Here is a 16,602-nt window from a genome sequence, read left to right as displayed (position 1 = left end):
ATTGCACTTTTAGGACCTATGGCAGCTGAGGTCGAACTCCGGGTTACGTATTACCAAGCCAAGACCAATTCCATTATGCCATCATGTGCTTAGCTTATCGAAACTTCTTGTATGATTATTATGGAGATGCTATAAAAAAAAGCTGCCCAGAAAAAAATATACAATTTCAGGAAACTGTTTTCCGATCTCTGCCGCAAGCTGATTAGATCTCTCAGCCCATAATTTAAAGTTAGAGTTCAGCAGTAACTGCACCGCAGCATCTGAAGTAGACAACTAATCTAATATCCTGATAGATATATACACCATAAATTTTCTATGTGTAAAGGGAGGAATTACGGCTTATTGAGCTTTGAACCATAGCAAGAATACAGTATTTGCAATAGGTTCCAATAAGTCCTTAACCCAATAATGGCACAAATCTAAAAATTGCAATTCCTTATAGAAGGCCAGAAATAACTAAAATTAACTGCAATAGTCATTGCAGTTAATGACTATTGCCGATAGGCAAAAGGATCTAGCTCTATGGATATAGTTATAATTGAGGAGACTAGAGGATATAATTTCCGTATTGATTTCCGGCAACACCTTTCTAATTCCGTTCCCGCATGGGAGGGTTTTCTTTATTCAAAATTAACTAAAGTGTAACACGCTTAGTAACCAAGGCAACTTTTAAACAATTCATTGGCAAAGCAACTGAAATTTAATAGAAACTTGGCTCGAGTCATTCTTTAAGTGATTCATAATTTCTTGTGGCAATATTGTTTGCATCATAGCACATTGTTGTTCATTAGACGGTATGTAAGCTTTTAGTACTATTATAATTTTGCTTCTAAAAACAAGGAATTAGCTGTAATGATTTGACATATAAATGAGGCTATTGGGTAGTACTATTGGGTAGCTATTAGTACTATTGTGTATTGGGTAGCTTAGTGCGGTAGTATAGTGCTATTGGGTAGCTTTCAGTACTATTATATTTTGCTTCTAAAAACAAAGAATTAGCCGTAATGATTTGACATATAAATGATGCTATTGGGTAGCCAGAGAACCATTTTAAGATCCAAAGAAACTTGGCAAGAACGGAACCCCTTTAATTTCACCTTCAAACAACGTTCTTCCGAGATTTTCCAGTTGTTTTGATAAGAAATTGTCGGAGAGTCAAGGTACTTGCGGACTTTCAACTCTTAGACTACTAAAGAGCTGAAGAAAACACGAATCAATGAAATACAAAATCAAAAAAAGTTTTTTTTTCAACTGTGAGTTAGAAGCAACATTAAGACTTAAAGCGAACAAAAATTATTCTGTACATGAGGGGGGCTAGCCTTTCCTCAACTCTCGCTCTTTACCTTGAAGTCTCAAAGTTCTTTAAAAATACTGTTAACTCAAATGCGATGGCCCTTGTGTTTGAGTAGTCTTTCCTAAAGAATTATGACCAAAAGTCGAACTTTAGCGTAAAGAGCGAGGGTTGAAGAAGCGGTAATCCCCATTATACGCCGAATAATTTCTATTTGTTTTAAGTCTTAATGTTGCTCCTTACTTTCAGTAGAAAATAACCTTTTTTGCATTTGATTTCTGACCGTTTTTTTCAAATCATGCCAGGAAATCCTATTCCTTCTTATTTAAAATTCCCCATGGAAATTAACTCCGGAAATTTTACTCCCAATGGAAACTTCCTCGTGGAAAATCCCCCTGTAGAAAACTCCCCCCGAAAATTTTCGTACATTTCCCAATAACAAAAATTATTTGTTAACAGTAGGCCAACTGCGTAACTTGCAGCCCTTTCTCTAGGGGCTATGAGGGATTTTGCCATCCCTAAGATCATAGTTATTGGACCTTTCAACTATGTTGAATAAAATGGCTATCTCAAAATTTTGATCAGATGTCTTTGTGAACAAAGGGGAATAAGAGGGGTATATAAGGGGTATATATTGAGGGCTAATAGCCTTCAAATCTTTTTGTTTCTTTAAAAAGGGCACTAAAACCTTTGATTTCTATTTGAATGAGCCCTCTTCCAATCTTTTAGGACTATTAGTTCAATACGATCGCCCTGGGAAAAAAACAAGAAATGAACACGCATCCATGATCTGTCTTCTGGGAAAAAAGTACAAAATTGCACATTTTTGCAGATAGGAGCTTGAAAACTCTACACAAGGATCCTCTGATACCCTGAATGGTCTTTCATTAAGGTCACTTGACTTTTTGGGAGTATTTCCCCCTTTTTCGAAAATCAAATAAATTTTCTCAGCCTCGTAGCTTTTGAAAGCCAAGATTAAATAATTTCTAAGACCACACTGGCTAATCATGATAAAACAAAACAATAGTAAAAAAAAAAAAAAAAAGGAGAAAAACGAGGATTAAAAACGCCCGTTAAACATATGAACTAAAATGGAAAAATTTCGGTCAAGACCACCGCTTGACCGTCCTCAGTGCAGGATAATAACATCAAAAATTACTAATAAAACTCCATGGATACTATAAAAAAATTTTCAAACCTTGAAACGAAGCGCAACTAAAATTTGAAGACCCTCTCCATGTAACGGTGAAAGGGTAACTGAATGAAAAAATACAGTACTGAATGGGAATTCAATTTTTTAATTTATACAGAGCATTTTTAAAAGCTAAACGCTTTCCAGGTAAAACATCATCACAGATTAGGTTAGGTTGCAAAATGTGAATTTTTTTTAATATTTAAGTAAAATCGATCAGAATTAATTAGTTCGTTATAAATGGGGCTTAAATAGGTTTCTCCCGCGTCTCTATTGAGAGCAACGTTTCGGTGATTGTGCTTTTTTTTTATCTCAACTGCCCCTGAAAACTTGGATGAGACATTTAACAGGGGCAATAATGGAGGTGTTATCGAATAAAACGAAACGGTGCGGGTTGTCATACAGATGTTGAGCCAAGGCGGAATCAATAGTCTCAGGCCTTTGGCATAGCTCCATAGCTTTTTCGATTGAGGACCTGTGTTCCAACAATCTCTCCCCCAATTGCTTATGGGTTCTTCCAACATAGAAACAGCCGCAAGAACATGGAACCCTATAAACACCACTGTCCAAAATAGGGCTCGTTTTATCTTTACCGCTGTTAAAATAGTTCTGGATTTTAAAAAACATAACTTAAATGTCACCTTCAAAAATTCTAATAAAATCCTGAACTATTTTAACAGCGGTAAAGATAAAACGAGCCCTATTTTGGACAGTGGTGTTTATAGGGTTCCATGTTCTTGCGGCTGTTTCTATGTTGGATTCTACTAATTCTCTCAGCTTTAAAGTTGTCAGCCAAATGTTGTGACTGCCTATTGAAATTAACAACAAAATCATAAAAATCAATGGCGGGGTATGTTAAATAGTACATACAAGCTATTTGCGATCCCTTTCCTGGAATTTCTGGAATTTGGTCTTCTCTTGACGGTCCTGGCCCTGCCTTCTGCGATAATTTGGACGGTGGGCCTCGTTCTGCCATCGGCGATAACGGTAGACTCCCCTTGCACGTTTTTTGGTCTTCCAAATGATTTTGTCAAATCCGCCACGGATTTGGCTTTAGACGTTGTTTTGGCAACATATTTGCCAAAAAGAAACTCCGTGACTTTGACTTGAGGAGTGCATAAATCTGATACTACATTAGGATCTGGGCTCAATTCAAATTTCATCGCATGACGTCTTTTCAGACTTAGATCATAATTAGTGAGGCCAAGCATGTGAACTGTATCTGTTACAGATTTGTGGTTGCCCTGTTTCGTTGTTTTTGACAACACATTGATTTGAAAATCAAAACTTCCATCGTCATTATTTATCATATTACTAAGTGATAAACTGGCCAAAAACTGAACTCTTTCACAAGCTGATAGAATCAATAAAACCGCTAATTTTTGTGTTAGTGTCTTTAATTGAAGATTTTCGATATCCCAAGCTGGCAGTCCAAAGAGATCGAATACACATTTTACATCCCAAATACTTGAAATCTTAGGTAGACTAGGCCTTCTATTAAAGACACCTTTCATAAACTTCTTGGTGATGTGATTACTGCCTAACTGAAGGCTTGGTAAAATTGCCGATAAAGCACTCCTCGCAGTATCAATAGCACTGTATCCAACACCTGAGTGAAAAAGTTCCGTAAGAAAGGTCAAAGTCTCCAGTAGAGTTGCCTCCAAGGCCTGGATTGTGTTTCTTCCACAAAAGTCGATCCATTTTCCAATGTAAACTTTCTACTGGCGCTTTGTCGAATCCCACCATCCATCCATGATAATATCGACTGTGGAGGGAGAATATCCTTGGTGGTGAAGCCCTTGCCGGAGACGACACAAGCCGCTAGGCGTAACGTCTTGGACAATGGATGGTGCAAGGTCGGTTTTTGTGGGAGAGACAAAGTAAAAATATCATTTGGTAGAAATATTGGATTTCCTATTAAAAACTTTAATAGTAAGGGGTACCATAGTTGTGTGGTCCAATTTGGAAGATCAAAATACCAGTTTCCTGATCTGTTTCCACCTTCTGAAGGGTCTCATTGTGCCATCGACGATAAGGATAGGCTCCCCTTGCACGTTTTTTGGTCTTCCAAATGATTTTGTCAAATCCGCCACGGATTTAGCTTTAGACGTTGTTTTGGCAACATATTTTCCAAAAAGAAACTCCGTGACTTTCACTTGAGGAGTACATAAGGCTGATGCTACAGTGGGATCTGGGGTCAATTAAAATTTCATCGCATGACATCTTTTTATACTTTGGTAACAATTGGTGAGGCCAAGCATATGAACTCTATATCTTTGAGGTTTTTGACAACCTTTTCTTTGATATGCTCATTTTCAAGCTCAAGAATCAAATTTTCTGCCTCTAAAATACAAAAGGTTGAGTGAACAATTGTCCGCTGCACTTTAACTGCCTTAGCATCCCTCTGTTTAGCCTGTGATGAGAGAATAGCCGAAATTTCACTATTCGCCTTTGGAGGAACAGTTTTATCGGTATTCGACAGGCCTAGGGTGACGCTCAAATAACTCTTTTAGCTCCACTATTTCCAAAGGCTCAGAGGAAGCTCTATTTGCAACTTTGGCAAGTGTCTTATGGATTTTGTGACCTTTTTTGGTACAAGAACATTCTTCAGGAATCTTTTTGAATAGAGTGTCATTTGATGTGTTTTCTTTTAATCTTTTACCTTTGTGCTTTTCCGGAGAAGCCTTCCGCTTTGTTTCATGGATTTTTATGGGGCTCCAAGAGCAAGATTTTTCGTTCCTAGAACTAATTTCAGGGCTCCGAGAGTCATATCGATCACGAGTTTGAAACTCTGGGCTCCGAGAGCCATTTGTTTGATCGCTATCACTCTCGCTTGAGAGTATTCTGTGATGCGAATAAGCTTTATATTGCCACGCCTCTCACGATCATAATCTTCATCAACTAAATTGTCCAACAATCCAATCACTATCTCACTATCACTCATTATCTAATTTGGCCCGAATCAAAGCGAATGCTAACGTCAAATGGTGTTGCTTTGGTCAATCGAGGCGATTGCATGCGTCTATCTCAGTTGAACTCGAAGGCGGAGCTAAGGCGCTCCTTTTGGAGTAGAACCACAGTTTTGCGACTATTTCTCTCATTAATGCCCTAGAAACCAAGATATTCCCAAATTTTCACTAAATGTTACTGTTTGAAAAAAGGTTAGCCAGAAAGGAATCCCAAGCTATCTGCCAAAAATTCTCTGGAAAGAACCTAACTAAGTCTACTTAGTCTTAAGGAGCGTCCACTTTACAATTCCATGTTTGACCACTGTCTTCACTGTAATTTCCAATACAGGTTCTCTCGGTTCGTTGGCTTATCTTTCTGTAAAAAACCAACAGAGAGAAAAATCTCAATGAAAAAAAAACAAAAAACAAACAAGACTGCGGCCAGTGGAAAGAAAAGACGAAAAATGTAAAACAACGCGGATATTTTGCCTTTATCAAAACAAGGCGTCTTCAGCACAAGAGAACAAGAAGAGCACAAGAAGAACAAGACAAAAAACCAAACTGAGACTAAAAACCAACAAAACCATCACCAAAAAAATATATACAAATGGGCACAAACTAATCCACGTGGGGAAAAGATGCTATTAGAGTTACTTCAGTGAGAACACCAGAGCAACTAAGGTAAATTAAAAAAAAAACTGGAAGATGCGTGAATTATTCTATTGCGATATACCTCTCTTGTTGGCTATTACTGAAGCTAATCGTTTTGGTCTAGTAGGTAAAACAGACCCCTTGTAATTATTTAAGATTTTAATTCCCTTATTGATTGTTGATTCACTTTTTAAAAGATTATCATAAACTGAGTCAATATTTAAATTACCTGTGTTCCTATTTATCGAAAGGTTAGCAAACATATGTTTTTTTTTATTTCTATGGCTTCTCTCGTCCATTGAGTATACCCCTTATCCTTTCAAATAGCTAAGTCCTCTTCAAATTGTACAAAGTGATCTGGTTGAAACCGAATATGCTCTGCTAAGGCTGAAGCAAAAGTTTCCGGAGGCTTGCTTAATTGTAGAGTTTTTCTTTCTATTGAATTTTGATCTTCAATGAATCTTTCAACTAATTGTTGGTGAGTCCTACCAACTTAGAACTTCCCACAAGGACACGGAATCTTATACACCCCACTTACTAAATTTCCCCGGGTTAAATCCTTTCCAGAACTAAAGAAACTACCCATTGGCCTCAACAATTGGAAACATGTATCGATGTTAAATTTACGCAAAATCCGTGAAAGCTTGTCACTCAAACCAGGTACATAAAATCCCCCCCAAGGGGATATTTTATGCCGCTTGGGGGGAGAAAAAGTATTTAAGGAGGGTTAAGGTACGGAGTGGTCCTTTCTCTTGTCTGATGTGCGGGGAGTCTGAAGATTTAGAACATTTTATGTGCTATTGGGAAGAACTGAAGGTACTTAGAAGGGAAATTTTTGGGAGGGATGTCAGGAATAGAAGGTGTTTAGAAAATAAAATAGGAAGTAGTTCCAAAGTGGATATTAGAAATTTAGGAAATTTTGTGAGTGTGGGGATGAGAATTATGGCGGATTTTCTATGGTACTGCTATTTTCAAAAGTGTTTGAACTTATTTCTGAGTTTTGGATGTTTTATGAGTTTTTTTTGTATTTGTATTACACATGGCCAATGGGGCTTTTGTGAGAAATATATCTATCTATTTATCTATGGCAATGAAATGAAACTTTTAGATATGTTTAAATCTGAAGACTGAGAAACCCCAAAAACCCTACTATCAATTATTTTGTCAATTTTATTCAATTATTTTGTCTATGAACTTAACTGGGTAAATATTACAAAACAAAATATCCCTCAAATATAATAATTCCGAATCCAAGATTCCTGGGAACAAATTCCAAAGCGTCTATCAACTAGTGAAATCACAACCCCACGTTTCACCGACATAGGGTGGCACGAATGAAAATTCAAATGCCTAAGATTGTGCGTAGGTTTTCTATAAATCGAGAAGATTAAGTGGAGATCCCTTTTAATTATTAAAGTATCTAGAAAAGGCAATTTGTTATTTTCCTCAGACTTAACAATAAATTTAATGTTATTATCAAAACTATTTAAGTGTTTACAAAATAGGTCTAAGAACTGCAACTCATTTGTCCAAACGCAAATCACATCATCCATGAATCTAACCCAGAAGCAAGGGGAGATTTTAAAACTGTGTATAGCGGAGGATTCAATAGAATATATGAAAATATTTTCCAATAAAGGAGAGAGAGATGCCTCGATGGGTAACCCAAAACCTTGTCTTCATAACTCCCCTCTAAAACCAAAATAAAAAGAAAATTCATTTACCAGGATAACTAGTTTAATAATGACTTCAATATCCAAACTGGCTAATGTTTCAGTTTGGTTTGTTATCTTGTTCTTCTTGTGTTTCTCTCTTGCCGAAGACGCCTTGATTGTATGCAGGCGAAATATCCGTGTTGCTTTACATTTTTCGTCTTTCTCTCCACTGGCTGCAGTCTCGTTTGTTGTTTTTTTTTTCATTCAGATTTTCCTCTCTTTTGGTTTTTTGTCCTGGCTGGCCAGTTGGGCTTAAGATCTTTCATTTATTTTTCTATTCTTCCAAGCTTTCTTCACCTTTTCAAAATCATAATCATATTCAGCATTTCAAACTTTTCTAGGAAGTGACCTACACTCAAGTTGTCTTTGAAAGTCATATTTGATCCAAATCTTTATTGTGTCTCGTTAGAATGAACAAATTCCACTTAAGAAGCTGCGGGCTACAACATACACACAGAAAAATGTATAAATCAGCTTTAAAAAGGTAGGAAGAGGATCTCCGATTCTTTCCCTTCCGGCAGATCCCATTTATTGTCAATTTCGAGCATTGTTAGGTTTGCGTCCAAAATTGATCCATCCCCTTCTTTCTTAATTACTGAATTCATACAGAAATTCATTTAGACTCGTTCTTAGTCTAAGAAGCGCAATTTAAGACATTAGGTATTACTTTCCACCAAGTCTGGTTGGGATCAAAGATATCCTTCAGGTAGATGCACGGATTTTCAGAATTGCAGGGTCCCCCCTTTTCCAAAAGAGAAAAAGTACCAGAATTCCCAAAAGACATAAATAAGACACTAGCTCTTACTCCCAATGTAGTTTGATTGAGCTCACACACCAGGTTTTTCTTTTAACCGGGATTCCTTTTAATTCAAGAGTCCCACGAAAGGCTAACAGATGCAAGTAAGACTTTTCTACAGCTATAATAATGAAGTCAAGTGATATAGATAATTTCGGAGACCACACTGCCTTTCCATGACGATAAAATATAAGTCAAAATAAGAAAAATTTCCTTTTAAACAGACAGTGTCATATATTTCAAAAGAAATACTAGAAATATTGGCTACGTATATAATGGATGTCATGAGTATTGAAACTATAATAAAACAAATTGGATCAAAAGTCTACATACGAAATAAAATAAAACTAAAAATTGTTTAAATCTCTAATTCTTTTCAAAGCGAAGGCGGAAGCTAGCCTCTTTGACCTTCTTGGATACGGTTCATTAGCGTTCAATGATATAACATTTGGACAAAGGTCAACTACATTGGGTGAATTGAACTTTACTCTGTCAGATTTTAATAGATTATCATAGATAGGGTTCAGCCCATATTCAGAGCAATATTCTTGAATAAGATTTTCTTTATTTCAAGCGTTTCACGAAAAGCGTTCTCATATGTGGGACGTACTAAGACCAGAGTTTGGAAGTTTGGAAGTCCAAACCAGAGTTTGGAAATGAGATTATTACAACATAAAGATTCTATTTCTTCGGCTTTAAAGCAAGATTCTAAGTCTAAAGATTTTACTTCAGCCCTTTCAGAACATATTTTATAATTTTCCAGACCATTTTATTTTGTTCGAGAATGTCTCTTTGATTTCTAGGGATCGGGGTTTAAAGCAAAATTTTCGTGGAACGCTGAAAATAAAGAAAATCTTATTCAAGAATATTGCTTTGAATCGGAATACAGGTAAATATGGGCTGAACTCTATGATAATTTATTAAAATCTGACAGAGTAAAGTTCAATTCACCCAATGTAGTTGACCTTTGTCCAAATGTTATATCATTGAACGCTAATGAACCGAATCCAAGAAGGTCAAAGCGGCTAGTTTCCGCCTTTGCTTTGAAAAGAATTAAAGATTTAAACAATATGTAGTTTTATTTGATTTAGTATATAAACTTTTGTTTTAAATTGTTTTAGTTTAGTTTTACTATTGATGACAGTCACTGTATATGTGACCGAAATATCTGGTATTTTTTGTGAAATTTATTATACACTGTCTATTAAAAAGGATTTTATCCCTATTTTGGACTTTTATTTTATCGTCAAGTGATATGAATGAGAAAATATGAAAGAAACATGGTATATATTGTGCAATGTGCCTTATGACATCTAATTTATCATAAGGGCCAAGGTTGCGTAAGGGCAAAAAGACTGTAAAAGATTACACCGAACTTTTATTTGCAGATAACAATTACTTTTAATGCATCGACCAATGACAGCAATGTCAAGAAATGAACAAGAGATGATGGTGAAAGCACGAAGACAACTAAAATTAGCGGAAGAGCCAATAGAAAAGCTTCGGTATATGCTCCTTAGCCGTGGAGCATCTGGGATCCTTGGATTTGGAATGTAAGTTTTTATAATTGATTATTTATACAACAAAAACAAGAAAGCAGCATAACCGATGAAATATTTTGAGCCAGCGATAAAACAGTTGAAAAAAAAATGGTTAGCCTGGAAGAGATCTACGCTCCTTAAATCTACAGAAAACCAACGCTCAACGATGTAAACAAAAGACGTTGTTGTAACATCGGTGAGCGAAGTTTTGCAAGTTTTTCTAGAATTAAGTTACATAAGAGAAACATTGTTTTGGGCATGTTTCAATAAACCCAAGGAAATTATTACTGAAAAAATGATGAAAAAGGTAAAAGAGATATGCCTGCATGTCTGCTTTCTCCAGGTAGTATCAAAACTTATCACCCTTTCAAGTAATAAAAACAAAATTGTTCCCTCTTGACATACTTTCCCAAATCAGGTGATAGACAAGGTGGAATTTTAAATAATACACAACTTATTGTAGCCTTTAAAATAAAAACTAGTGAAAAAAAAAGTTTTTCAGCTAGTGAAAAAAAAAGATGATTTTCTCTACTTATTCTTAATATCTGACTTTTCTTTTTTTAGTTAGTGAGGTATCAATTCTAGACAATCTGCATGTGAAAATGCCGGAGTTGATGCAGCAGTGCTTACCAAATAAAGAGAATATGTCCCCTGCGTATTATTTTTCTTTAAAGGAAACTTTGAAGATGGTAGATCATAAACTAGAATTGGGATGGGTCTTATTCTATCGGAGACTGGAAGTCTTAGGGATTTCTTCAAAGATCAAAAGTCACGGAGGGGGGGATTTTTTAACTACCAAAATGTTACCTAAGGACAACTAATCCTTCTCCTCGACCCATTTCACCCTTGGGCACCCTGTAAAGCCCTCTCCCAACATGGATTTATAAATAAAGCTTTGACGATTTTGTTGGTTTGCATCGTTTTCTTCGTATTTATTTCTCATCAACATTCGGATAATAATTCAAAGCAATACCAATTAACAAAAAAGAAAACACACAATAAAAGTCAGCAACATTTTGTATATGGTCTAGGGCTACATTGAGGCATTAGAGGAGCTGGGACGTAACGAAACGGTGGCGATTATTATATTTAAAGAGAACGTTGGACTGTAGATCAGATAGTATGTTTATGTTTTTATTAGCGAATTAATTGAACGTTCAACAAAACTACCATAAAAACCTTGAAAAGCTTGCATTTAATTAAAGCTTAAACCCTTTAAAATTATTAAACATCAGGTCTCACCTTAAGTTTGGGGCATTGCAATATAAACTGGCAACTACGAGCAAAGCGAGTAGCAAATTTGGAGCTTCTAAGCGGCGTTAGTTCAAAATTATTTATAGGCCAGGGGTTAAGTTTAGTCCAACAGGGGTTGATTTAAATGAAATTGAGTTACATGAGAGTTAAGTTAAATGGAAGTTGAGCGTCATGGGAGTTGATTTAAATGGAGCTGAAATAAGCGTGGGTTGAGTTTTATGGGCATTGAGATAAATAGGGCTGAGTTAAACGAGGTTTGAGTTGCACTGTGGTTGGGTTTAATAAAGGTTGAGAGGCATGCGGGTAGAGTTCAAAGGGTGTGAGTGAAACGAATGTTCAGTTAAATTTGTTGGGTTGAAAAGGGTTTAGTTAAACAGAGGTTGATTTACACTACCGACTTTTTTCAATATTGTAATGTTAAAAATCTGGTTGGATCGAGAGAAAGATTTCCAGTCATAACCATTGAAAATTTGTGCATAGTGTTTTGCTTTCAATGAGGCTAAGCCCATCTTGACCCCCTATTCTGTGGGTACGAATGAATGACGCATCATACTCTCTCATATTATTATAGTTATCTTTTCAGGTTCTGTTTTCTTTGAACTGTGAATGTGTTTAAATAAAAGGCGTTTCTATATATTTCATAAACGGATACCTATTTTTTGTCTTTAAATAAAATCAAATTTGAGTTCTTTCACAAAATAATCTAGATTTCCAAAATTTCTTTATTTGAATAAACTTTTAAAGTGTCTTAGAGCAAATACAATTTTGCTGAAAATAAGATATGTAGTTACTTGATTCCAAGATGCAAATTCAGCTAGATCTATGCTGCCTAGGCAAAGTGACGTGTTGCAGCAACCTCTGGTGCTGTTTCTGTAGAAAACCAACTTTGTCCTCTATTTCCTGACGCCATATCAATTTTTTTTTACTTCTAAGATACATCAATTATATAACCTTATGATGTACTAATTTGCCCAAAAATGTAAAAACCAAACGATTTTTGTTGTTATTGACTGAATGCATGAATGAAAATAAGAATATAAATAAAAGACAGACACAACATAATCTAATAAACTTACTTAATAAATTAATATTAAACAAACATTTCTCAAAACAAGAAAAACTGAGAACGAAAAAAAAACACATTATAAATAACAAATACAGAAATAATACACACCAACTCCCGGAAAGAAGAAAAAAACTGTCAGCACGGACCATCCACACATATTTCTTTTGTTTATCTGCACATTTTAGTTGAAGTATAATTTGCCACTGATGAAGGCAATTTGTTCGCTTACGTCTTTTTGATTTTTCCATCAATTCTTACGTATAGTTCAGAGATAGTAAGTTTTATTATGAGCTTTGTGTATGAGCTTGACGGGAGACGCAGTAGATATTAGTCGATAGTTTTAATTCCAATAAAAAACAAAAAAGAAAAACGTTTTGTAAAATCAGAGCCAGACCTTTCCGCAACCTGCGGAAGTAGAAGTAACTAGGGCTGCGGAAAGGTTTGAAAAGCCTAGGGATTGACGTATTGCAGAGTAAACCAAAATTTCTATATTTAGCTCATAAAAAAGCATGCTTGAAAAGACATATGAAGTAAAGAAGAAAAAAAATGAAAAATAAAATCAAATAGTTGACAAAACCAAGGATAGTGTCAGCCAGTGGAAAAATATGAACCGAAAATAACGGAAAAATAACGAAAAAACTCTTTTCGTGAAGTTTACTTCAAAAGGTTAGATTTTGTTTTTGTACTGAAGACGACTTTTCAGAGGTCCTTGTCGAAATATCTGCTTATGTTCAGTTCAGATTTTTTCACTGGCTGACACGACCCTCGTTTTTCTCGCATATATGATTTTATTTTTCATTTATTATTTTATTTTTTCTTCTTTGCTTCATATGTCATATATATCCAGTGTGGTCTTAGAATGTATTTATGCTTGAAAAGCTCATAGGGATGAAATTGTGTCGGCTTAATTTCTATTGCAGCCACTGGTTTGAATGGACTTTCATTTTTATTGAGAAGTGAAACCTTTTTTAGAGCTTTCCGGAGAATGGATGAAGACAGAAGTCGTACTTTGACATTAGATGAGTTTAAAAACGGCCTAAAAGAAACCAGACTTGAGCTAGATGATTCAGAGGCAAATGACATCTTCAAGCTATTTGATAAAGATGGTTCTGGAACACTTTCAATAGAAGAGTTTTTGCGTGGAGTCAGAGTAAGTTCTTTCTATAGTGAGACATCACGGAAACTGGAACATTGATCTTAAATCACAAATCTTCCTCAAATTTTATTTTAATTAATTAAGTTTATCTAAATTAATTTTAAAATAGCTTAAAAATGATCACAAATTCTCTTTTTATATTTACAATATTTCATATGTGTTTAGAGAATCGAAATGGAATTCAAGGAATATTTGTCTATCACCAGTGTAGCATGTTCCACTTAATTCCATGAACAGTGGATCATGCTCCGCATACTCTGGGTTATCTAGAATTTTTAAGACCCTGTGGTTTGCCCTGATTGGGTCAACAAATTATCCATGCTCAGGTTGCTTTTAGATTTTACACGCTTAAAAGGAGATTTTTTGCAATGTCAACCCAAGTGAAACTAAAGTGGTGGTCAATTCTACCTAGCAAGAAGAAAGCAAATTCAAGCATATCAAATTCAACAAAGGCAACATTAAACCTCAGAAATATTTACCCAACCAGTCCCAGCTCAAGGAAAATTTAGCGATTCAACTTAGCGATTCAACCATCCGAATCTTAAACTGCTCAAAAATTTCAGCAAAGCAAAACTAAACAAAGAAATACTAAATTAAAGAGAAATTAGAACTTCAAAATTTGAATCCCGCTGATTCTCAATAGAATGAAACTGATTGACACAACAAAATACATTCTAGGATCTTCGACCCCGTAGAGGGTTCCAATTAGACACCGGTGCCACGCTGGCGCATTGACCGAACACCGCCAACGAGAGGTCCGGTTGACCGCCATTGAAGTGTCACCACCAGCGTGCCGTACGCGCGCCGCTGCCGGCAGAGGCGGCGGCGTTCGGCTGACTTTGAACTAATTTTGCGGCAATTCTTTATTGTGTCATCCGCAAAATCGGATCTTTTCTTTTCTCATGTGGTTAAGTATTTCGATTTTCCTGATTAGAAATCAAGCAGGGCTTGCACCAGCGTTGTCACTCTGACCATTTGGTTTTTACTAGTTTTGGGCGAAACAATTTACTATAGTAGCTTCCGTTTTCCTAGCTGTTGCAAAAAAAGTGTGCGTGTCGCGGCTTTCGCCGCGACACGTGCACTTGCGTGAGAAAGCCAGTAAATACTTTTGTCATCGAAATTAAAACAAAACTAAAAATTAGCTAGTGCGTATTTTTTTTCTGCTTGTGCGACATCTTAATATGATTTTTTTGGCCATTCGGCTTATTTGTCTTCAAATATGTAGGAAATGTGTTCCTAGTTATTCATTAGGTCCAAACAGCTTCTTCCAGCCTCCTAATTTTCAACCGACTCAGCCATACTCAATAGTTCAACAAACTTCTCCTAAATTTTATAGTTTCATTATATACTTAAAACTCAGATACACAAAAATTTCAGTTACAAATAAAAAACAAACAAATGACCGCGAAAAATGAAATTTAAAGTAAAAAACAAATAATAATAAAGTCCGATTTGACAGACCAAGTTCGACTTTTTCAAAGCTTAACCGCCGGTCCTGCACCCTCTTCTGTTTCCCAGGGAATGGGTTCGTTCCCGTTCATCTTCCATTTTCTGCATCTATTAATCAGAGCGGGCGGAATCTCCCACTCTGAAACGCATCTTGTGTCTCTGAGGCAGAGTTGCTTGGATTGCATGAGAGCTCTAACTATGTCGATATTTAATTGGATTCGTCCAGTCGTCTTGATAATACTTAAACTGGAAAACTGCCGTTCTGCACCGGCTGAAGCATGGGCAAAGCACAGAAAGTCAACATAAACTTGGGGAGCACTCGGAACATGGCTTTCCCGCTACCATCTTTCAGTTTGGTAAGCCTCTTTCAGAATGTAGGAGGACATTCTGAATATGACTCTCATACTATTTCTGAAATAAATTCGCTTCGGATTTGAATTTCCTTGTACTCACTATTAAGGTCCTCCAGCATCTTCATCCTCTCCTTTTCCGTTCCGCAGTCTCTAACAGCAACATGTTTAAACCTTTGTAGAAGACGGAAAAGGGATATAGTTTCGTTGCTCATAGCTTTCAGTGGATCCAGAAGTTCTAAAGATGTAAAAACAGGGTCATCCAGTCTTATCCTAGCATGGATCTGCTTAGCAGGTTCAATAAGACAAGCAAGGCAGGCTTTTCGAATAGCTTGCACCCAGTGACGTCAGTCTTCCAGTGACAGGCTTTCAAGGTGCAACTCGGTATTCATCCCAAGTTTAACATTTTTAAGCTTCAAAAAGTTTTCAGGACTGCTCACGTTCTGGGAAGTAAAGTTACCTTTGAGCTTCTCAGGACAGTGGAAACACTGCAGAGTAGACAAGTAAAGCTCGCGGGTACGTCTCAGAAGGCAATGAATCCTTGTTCCGCGTGACTGAAACTCAAGGTTGAACTGGTTGATCTTTGCCAGTATATACGAGAGGAAATACAAGTAGGTCTTATTCACGCCTACATCCATCGCACTTAGCGGCTTTTTGGCTTTATCCCTTATATAGCTGTCCGACGATGTTAGAGAAAAGTCTTTGAGATACAAATGCAAGGCTGGCCGCTGTTCAAGTAATCTGTTAATTCCGACTTCAAGAGACAACCAGCGCGTGCCACTAATCTGCAGATGCCTGTCGTTGGCATTTTCACAATATCATGGAAAACCTTCAGTTCCAACTGTCTCTTAGGGCTTGCACTAATAAAGTTGATGAATTCTTTCACGAAAGTTTTGACTTCAGCAGGTAATTGCTTCGCTGCAGCCGAAGTACACAATGCAGCAGCATGGTAAGTGTAACCAAGGACAAACAGCTGCGGATTTTCACACAACAGCTGGGCTGCGAGGCCGTTTTCACTCCCCATATAGACCGACGCATTATCAAGACCAAGCCCAATCATGTTTTCTAATGGAACGCTAACTTTCTTAAAATGCCTCGTCAGAAGAATCTTTTGCCCACTTGCAGTTGCGTCATCCACCTCTAGTAATGTCCGGAATTCTTCCCTCATGGTATTCTTACTGTCTGCATGCATC

General features: G+C 36.5%; 1 protein-coding gene across 4 annotated transcripts in view; it reads left to right on the top strand.

The window, feature by feature from the left end:
- The window catches only part of LOC148946894 (calcyphosin-like protein), a 94,555-nt gene that overhangs the window by 27,081 nt on the left and 50,872 nt on the right, over positions 1–16,602 (top strand). Inside the window, exons 1-3 of one of the 4 annotated variants that reach the window (XM_089096712.1) lie at positions 640–794; positions 9,982–10,146; positions 13,427–13,604. In XM_089096712.1, coding sequence (XP_088952838.1) covers positions 9,998–10,146; positions 13,427–13,604 — 327 coding nt within the window. In that variant the 5' untranslated portion in view covers positions 640–794; positions 9,982–9,997. Of the gene's footprint in view, positions 1–639; positions 795–821; positions 850–872; positions 895–9,981; positions 10,147–13,426; positions 13,605–16,602 lie in introns of those variants that run through there. The other 3 variants (XM_089096713.1, XM_089096714.1, XM_089096715.1) reach the window with 3 other exon arrangements.

Source organism: Artemia sp. Qi Xiang Cuo, chromosome 11, assembly GCF_049724085.1.
Source record: "Artemia sp. Qi Xiang Cuo chromosome 11, ASM4972408v1, whole genome shotgun sequence".
Lineage (NCBI taxonomy): Eukaryota > Metazoa > Arthropoda > Branchiopoda > Anostraca > Artemiidae > Artemia > Artemia sp. Qi Xiang Cuo.
Note: the sequence above shows the minus strand (reverse complement) of the source record. Positions and strands in the feature narration are given on the sequence as shown.